The 8,337-nt window shown below is 43.5% G+C and overlaps 1 protein-coding gene across 6 annotated transcripts in view; it reads left to right on the forward strand.

Annotated features, from left to right (window-relative positions):
* The window catches only part of sbf1 (SET binding factor 1), a 54,625-nt gene extending 47,266 nt beyond the window's left edge, over nt 1–7,359 (forward strand). For all 6 annotated transcript variants that reach the window (XM_062382756.1, XM_062382758.1, XM_062382759.1 and 3 more), the window contains 10 exons: nt 122–298; nt 453–554; nt 635–820; nt 1,770–1,896; nt 1,986–2,119; nt 2,275–2,619; nt 3,028–3,230; nt 3,331–3,418; nt 3,510–3,641; nt 3,950–7,359. In XM_062382756.1, coding sequence (XP_062238740.1) covers nt 122–298; nt 453–554; nt 635–820; nt 1,770–1,896; nt 1,986–2,119; nt 2,275–2,619; nt 3,028–3,230; nt 3,331–3,418; nt 3,510–3,641; nt 3,950–4,048 — 1,593 coding nt within the window. In that variant the 3' untranslated portion in view covers nt 4,049–7,359. The remainder of the gene's footprint in view (nt 1–121; nt 299–452; nt 555–634; nt 821–1,769; nt 1,897–1,985; nt 2,120–2,274; nt 2,620–3,027; nt 3,231–3,330; nt 3,419–3,509; nt 3,642–3,949) is intronic.
* The last annotated feature ends 978 nt before the right edge of the window (nt 7,360–8,337 follow it).

Genomic DNA, 8,337 nt, shown 5'->3' on the forward strand with positions numbered 1-8,337 from the left:
TGATGAAGGACACGGTGGTGGAATGGAGTGTGTTCCTTCTAGTGCAGAGTTTGTAAACCCTCACATGTAAAGGGCCTAAAGTATTGAACACTTTGGAATAACTGACTGCTGTCTTGCTCAGGGAGGGAAGCAGGACTCGTTCCAGCAGTGGGAGGTGGTTCCCATCGAGGTGTGTGACGTGCGGCAGGTGAAGAACAGCTTTAAGAAGTTGATGAAGGCCTGCGTGCCGAGCTCCCAGACCTCTGACCCCAACATGAGCTTCCTGCGGTGCCTGGAGGAGTCTGAGTGGATGGCTCTGGTCAGTGCTCAATGGTTTAAATCCATACTTGTGTGTGTGTGTGTGTGTGTGTTCAGTGTGTAGGTGTGTGTGTTCAGTAAGGGGAAATAGCTTATTGTGTGACCTATTGTGAGGTTATTTGTTTCTGACAATGTGTGTGTCTTTGTGTGTCCAGTTACACAGGGTGCTGCAGGTGTCCGTCCTTGTGGTGGAGCTCCTCGATACGGGCTCATCGGTCATGGTCAGCTTGGAGGACGGCTGGGACGTAACCACACAGGTTTGACCCACACCATGAAACGTAACTGCTGAGAACTGTTCTCCGAGTGGAGCTTATTGTGACGTTCTGTCTGTGTGCAGGTGGTGTCCCTGGTGCAGCTGCTGTCCGATCCCTACTACAGAACCTTTGATGGCTTCCGGCTGCTGGTGGAGAAGGAGTGGCTCTCATTCGGCCACAAGTTCAGCCAGCGTGGAGCTCAGACGCTGAGCAGCCAGAGCAGCGGCTTCACCCCCGTGTTCCTGCAGTTCCTGGACTGCGTGCACCAGGTGGGTCCACGGAGATGCACGTTTATTTTTCGACCTGCAGCGTTGTGATACAAGTGAAGATCAGAATCAGGTTGAAATAACAGTTTATTGAAATGCAGGAATTACTAGAAATGACAGAGATGCTTTAATCTGCCAAGAAATGTTTGCTCAACAAGAATCCTGCAAAGTGACCAGAGACACTTGGTCCAGAGCCATGTGTAAAAGTAATTCAGTTCTCCTCCCTCTTGCTATATGTAGAGATGAATATAATCATTTATAATGCTGTCTGTGTGTTTACCTGTAAGTCTGACTTTTATTTCCTGTTTTGCTGAGGTGTGACGTAGATTCTGTCGTTTTTATCACACGCAGGATGTGTTGTTTCAGGGATCTGACTATTCTCGAACTGTTCCTTCTGTTCCTACAGATGATACTGTCCTTAGTGTTTCCTCAGTCTATTTCCTCTGTGCTTTATGACAATAGCACCTTTCTGAGCAGAAAGTACACACCAATAACAACTTGACATCTGTACTTTAGTTCACAAATAAAACTTTCAAGTACTTAAGCTGGCATTTAATAGAAAAAAAAGTTAACTAGAATGGCACCAAATACAGCTAATACCTCTACCGATGCCCAACAGTCATTTGGGCCCCTTATGAAACAACATTTAAATTCCCTAGATCTAGATTTTTATTTTTAATCAAGATGCATGAATTATTCTTTGACAAATCAAAATTAAAACGTTAAAGAAAACTGAATCTCTTATGCATAATTTAATGGAAATCCATTGATTAGTTTTTGCGTAATCCTGCAAACGGACAGACTGACAAACAAAATGAAAACAAAACCCAGCTAACCTCCGTTAGTAATTAATGTGCAGTAGATTAACTCATTCAGGGTTCATCGAACAAACCTGAAGATAGAAGTGAACTGTTTTATTTGATTATTTGATTCTCTGCCCCTCCCCCCTCAGATCCACCTCCAGTTCCCCATGGAGTTTGAGTTCAGTCAGTACTACCTGAAGTTCTTGGCCTACCACTACGTGTCCAACCGCTTCCGCACCTTCCTGCTCGACTCAGACTACGAACGCATCGAGCTGGGTAACCACATTACTGAGCCTGAAAAGCGGCTGTTCTGAGTAAAAGAGCCATAGAAGCAGTTTGAGTTCCCTGTTTGTGTGTTTGCGCAGGAGTCCTTTATGAGGAGAAAGGTGGAGAGAGGAGAAGCCCTCAGGTGTGTAAATCTGTGTGGGACTACATCGACAGACTCAACAAGAAAACACCCGTCTTCTTCAACTACATGTTCTGCCCTGAGGATGACGAGGTGAGTCCCTGCAAAGACACACAGCAGCTGAGAGACAGAGACACTCATGTCTCGAGTTAAGGCAACAGTCTGCAGCAGTTGAAAGAACACACATTCTGAATGATCACTGAAGAATTAAAGCAACAAAGCGGACTCACAGTAACTGTGTGTTGCAGGTTCTGCGGCCGTACACCTTCATCTCCAACCTGAAGGTGTGGGACTTCTACATGGAGGAGACCCTGTCGGAGGGGCCGTCCTACGACTGGGAGGCAAGGGTCCGGCAGGAGCGCGCGGCAGAGGAGACGCCGGAGAAGCCCGACACCAGCGGGCCCAAGTCGCAGCGGCACATCGTGTGGCCGTGCTACGACGGCCTAAGTAAGGTGGTGCCCGACGCCATCACCAAGCTGCTGCAGGACCTGCAGAGTCTGGAGGCGGAGCTCGGCCAAACGTCAGATAAGTGGAAGGACACGTGGGATAAAATCAAGACCACGCAGAGGGCGGAGACCAAACTGGAGAGCAAGGTAGCACTGGTTTCATTCTACTCAGCTTAAAATATCTTTTTGTGTTGTTGTTACAAAACCACAGTTAATACAAAGTTAATACAGCCTGTTGGAAAAAATCTCATGGTGAATGTAAAAACTTCGCTGGTTCGATCCCCATCTCATCCATTCCTATGCCCATGGGGGCAAGCAATGAGCTTTGAGTTGTCATCAAGACTAGACAAGTTCTATATTAAAACAAGCATTTAGTGACTGTTTTTAAATTGAAGTCATTGGTTTGTTTTTATTTACTTTCTCTAGTAAGTGAACTGAAGTTTGTTCAGACAGGTTGAATTCAGTTTTATGTAACTGTGAACGTTGCGGCTGCTTCTGCTCTCCAACAAGAGACAAGGTTCTTTGTGGTGACGTTCTGAACCCTCCTCCACACAGCCGTCGTTCTCCAGCTCCCTGCTGATGTCGTCCAACCTGAGCCACCAGCGGCGTTCTCAAGGCGTCTACCTGCAGGAGAGCGCGGGGTCTTCCATCAACCTGGCCATGGACTGCGAGGCCAGCGCCACCTCCACGCCTGTCGCCGGTCGGCCGAGCACCAGCACCCTCTACAGCCAGTTCCAGAGCACGGAGAGCGAGAACAGGTCTGTGGCCACCACCTCTGACGCAGACAGATTTGTAGAGGTGTCTGGTACATTTGTAAAAAATGCCCAATGTCTTATTTTTTCCACCTTTGCCCATCAGGAGTTATGAAGGCATTTTGTTCAAGAAAGGGGCATTGTTGAAACCCTGGAAACCACGGTGGTTTGTCCTGGACAAGACTAAACATCAGGTGAGAGGACTTGAAAAATAAATACGTGAGAAAAGCCTGGAGCTTTGATTTGCCTGCACCTCTGTGTCTAACAACGTGTCCCTCTCCTCAGCTGAGATACTACGAGAGCAGGCAGGACAAGGAGTGCAAAGGCATGATCGAGCTGGCGGAGGTGGAGTCTGTCATTCCCGGGACACCGACCATGGGAGCGCCGAAAAACATAGACGAGAAGGCCTTCTTTGATGTGAGTCCCCTTCGCTGTTCAGGTCATGTCAGCAGATTGAGTAGAGGGGAAAAAAACGAACTTCTCCTTCTTGTTTGGGAGGGTGAGGGGTATTCAGCTGCAACATGAAACTTCACCACTAGATGTCACTAAAATCTACACACTGAACCTTTAAAGGAAGAGAAAGAAAGATCCCTGGATCTACCCCTTGACACCAAACTTCCCTGACCCCAGTTTTGTGGAAATCTCTCAAATAGTTTTTGCGTGATCTTGTTCACATTAAAAATGAACAGAGGTGAAAACGTAAATTGTTTATTTTTGTTTTTCAGATCAAGACGACCAAACGAGTGTATAACTTCTGTGCCCAGGACAGCCTGAACGCACAGCTGTGGATGGACAGTGTTCAGAGTTGCTTGTCGGACGCCTAGAGCATAGGGTGGACTCTTTAAACGAGCAATGCACCTGGGACCGAATGAGCAGCGCTGCGGCGCCGGGCGGACGTCGCTCTGCTTTCACCACTTAAGCTCTGTTCTGTTCGCTAGTGTTGAACTAATAACCTCGCGTCACAACGTTTCAGTGTTTTTGTTATAAAAAAAAATATGAGAAAAATGAAAAAAAATATAAAACAACCCAGAAGAACCACTTGTTGTCATCTCAACGAGTAGCTGCAGCCTGGCACCTCCCTGACCGTCTGACCACTATGTGCGCTGGATGTCTGTGTGTGCACAAAGGAGCAGCATGATGATGTTTCCAGACCCGCCACCTTTAAACCACAACCTCTCCCTCCTACTAACCCTGCGCACCCTTTAAAAACACTCCGGGGGAGGAATGATGGAGCAGCAGCAGCGGCAGCGGCCGCCCATCACACGACCGGTGAGGCCGCTCAGGAGAAGTGTGGAAGATTGACTGACGGGTTGACGGACCAAAAGTAACCCAGAGGAACAAAGGCTCTTTTCTTCCGGTCCTCAGAGGCCTGTGCTCTCTCTTTCTCTCTGCCTCACACTGCCTGATGTAGCCGATGTACGTACAAATCGTAGAGAAGGGGACTGTGTCAAAGCTGCTGCAAGGGGGGGGAAGGAGAGGGAGGACACCTCAACAGATCATGAAGGATTTTCCTTTTTTTTTTCTTTTCTTAATTTTTTCTTTTCTAAAATCCAAAATTTGTACCGGAGCGACGTGGATGCTCGTCCTCGGCAGACGCCGGTGACGTTATACTGTGAAAGCCATGAATCAGTCGTAGAGAACAAAACCAGTGGAGCCAGCGGGAGATTAGAATCAGTCAGGTATCGTGTCGGTGAACTTTTCCCTCCGAGTGTTTACAAAATCCACTTCCCATCACTTGTTTTCTCCTTTCTCTTTTTTGTTGACCACTAACAACATTCAGATTTCCAAGGATGCAGAAGGAAACATTTATTTTGAAGTGATGTCTTTAAATGTGAGAGGGATCAGGAAGGAACTCAAGAACAGAGTGATATTATGGGATGCTCCACAGAGTTATTGCAGATTTCAAAGATGGACACTGACTGTCCTTTTCTGAGAGGATATTTGTTACAGGGAAATGGTGACATTTTTTAAACCCGAGTCTTATTCTCATTATTTTGAAATGCTATCAGTTTGCAGATGTTTGAAAACGTTACAGCAAACAACAAAGTATTTTATAGTGACATTAAATCATTTTTTATTAAAAAGCAGAAATTCTTTCAAAGCCTGTCAAAAGTTATTAGCCTGAGATTAGCAACTATAGCTAACTGGTTAGCTTTAATAGCCGGGACACACTTCCGGCTTAATAAGCACTAGCTGTTTGGTAAGCTTAGTTAGTATGCTACCTGTTTATCTGGAGCAAGATTGTACTTCAACTAAAGTTAATAAATATGACAAAATTGTTCCTAAAGGATTTAATTGTTTTCTTGAATTTACTTAAAAGCAAATGAAGGAAATAAACCTTATTTGTTAATTTAGCATGTACACACCAAATCAGTCATTTTAATATTAATGCCTGAATGAACAGGTGGCGAGTTGAGTCAGTCAGCGACCACAGTAAATCCATGACGCTAACTTCAGTGTTTACTTTTCTTTTGGAGACGAGCGTATGAAATTATTTCTGTGAAATTTTTAAGTGGGGAAATTTTGGTTTATCAGACGGTCTAAATTTTGACAGTTTGATGTGGTGAGTGCAAAGTTGAGCATGCAAGTATGAGAAGAAGACCTCGGAGGAAAGATCCCCTCATTTCCCTTTAATGATGTTGAGACGTGGAGAGTCGGGCTCCATCCCCGTCTGTGGGGCAAACTATGAGTGTGACTCGGTTACATCATCGGTTCACCCGCTTGACGCCGGTGTTTCACCTCAGCGCCCCCTACCCTTCAGTGCTGGGACTTGTACATAGACGAGTTTACATCAGTTAGTTTGTAGAGAAAATTGAACGTTTAGCTGGAAGCTTCCGAACATCATGTCACTTATTTTGTATTTTTTACTTTGTCAGCCTGCCCCCCACCCTCTTACACCTTTAGCCACCCTCCTCCTCCTCACACACACACACACACCAACCACTCACACCCACCGTTGTTAACACAAACCCTGCTCAGTAAAATATGGTTCTACTGCTGTCTTGTTGAACATAAAAATTGAAATTGTAGATTTTTTTTTGGTGTGTGTCTAATAACTCCTTTGTATATACTACTCCAGATTTGTATGTAACGTTTATGGTAGTAATTTATTTAACTTGTCTCCTCAGTAAGAAAGTTCCTGAAGCACCACTTTATTTTTAAATTAGGAATTCAATGTGCCATTTGTTTATTTCTGTATTAATGTGACTAATGTTTTTTTTTTTTTTTAGATAATGTACAAGTAAATCCTCATTGTATTATAATTTTTTTTTTTTAAACACGGTTGTCCTTACTCACTACCAAGCGTCCGTGCAGGAGTGGAGATGGTGTGAGAGAGAAAGTCTCTGGAGTGGTTTTTAAAGGCTGGTTGGATTTGACTGTGTTGTTCTCTCACAGAGAAGGGAACTCTGGGTGTGGATGACAGTCAGATACATCTGAACGGACACACGTCTGACCCCTGCTGGGCTCTGCAAAGTATAACACGGTTGAGCAACAAAGTGTAACTGGATTATTTCTTGTCTTTTTTTGCTTGAAAATAACTCCAACGGTTTTAATTGCCAAGTTAAATGATCATGTGAAGTTTCCCAAAAATGCTGCTAAACCTCCTCCTGGGAACAATTTATACAATTTATTTCCGTGTTTGGTCAGGCATCTGAGGGCAGATTCACCATGTTCTAACTCTTTACTGAATTTCTAATGTTAGCCAGTTTCATAAATAACAGAAGTGGTTCATGTTCTAGTCACTATTTCCTAATCATACCCGTCCCATCGATTTTATTCATATTAGAAACCAGATCTTTAGCCGAACCAAAATCATTTAATCTGATCATAAAAACGATTTTGCAGATGTACCAGAGCAGCAGCCAGAACCAGTATGTGTGAAGACGTCACGTTCTGACTGTCGTCTACATCCAGTCTGACCCAGCTCATTGTTTTCACTCTTGTTTACTCATCTCTCCATGGTAACAAGTCAACAGCTAAATTAACCACAGCAATATGACATAATCCTTTTTTATTTATTTTGGTTCTTTTTTTTTTTTTTAATTAGAAATGACATTCTGAGCCGGGTTATGTTGTCAATCGTGTCAATATAGTTTTTAGGATCCAAATAAAAACCGTGGGTTTAAATGTCCAACCGTGTTTTGTTTATGTTGATCAGTTTTGTAACCTAGATGCTGATGTTTCGTCTGAAAATCTAAGAAAAGAAATACAGAATGGTTTAAAATGTGTCTCAATCTGCAGGATTCACACACTCACCAGCTGTTTTGTACACTTAGTCATTACTACCAATCTGTGTATCCTGCGCATTATGAAAGATAAAGTAACGCTTTAGCTCTTAATTGGGTTTGTGTTATTCAGATCTTCTTTTGTATTCGGCTGTAAAACTAGAATTTGCGCCCTTTAGTTATTTGCCTCTGCAAACCAGAACAGTTTCAGTCAGCATACATTTAGTCATGAGGTCACGTGACGTTGTACCCGATTTGGAGAAATTCCCTTGAGCTGACGTTCACAAGAATGAAATGGATGGACTCTCACAGACATACAAACCAAGGCAGCTTGAACTGGAATTCATACCTTTTCAAGTTTTTCTTTTAATTGTGGCTGACATACACTGAAACTACCAGTTGCCTGGAACTTTGGGGATCAAAACCAGTAAATGATCAGTGATATAACTTGGTGAGCTTGTAGTGTGAGGGCTGATCATGGTTATTTTGATGATACCGCTCTGACGTTAGTAGTTTAGGGTCTGCCTGCCAGCCTCTAGATCAGTGGTTCTCAACCTTTTTTCAGTGGCGTACCCCCTTCGAAGAAAAAATTCTGCAGAGTACCCCCTAACCAGCGCAAAGGATTTTTGGTTGAAAGAAAGATGTAATGTGATTTATTAAGCCTTGTAATTAGACACATTCAAATTTAAAACTCCATCAATGTCAATAACATTGCTCATTTGTAGTGGTCTCTCTTGAACTATTTCGACATAAAAAGATATAAAAATAACTAAAGACTTTTATTATCTCAATATAAATAAAGATTTGTGCACCTCAAAATAATTATCAACTTAGAGTGACCTCTTTTGGGATCATAATAAAGATATGTTCTCAAACTGAACTCATGA

This window comes from Platichthys flesus, chromosome 23 (assembly GCF_949316205.1).
Source record: "Platichthys flesus chromosome 23, fPlaFle2.1, whole genome shotgun sequence".
NCBI lineage: Eukaryota > Metazoa > Chordata > Actinopteri > Pleuronectiformes > Pleuronectidae > Platichthys > Platichthys flesus.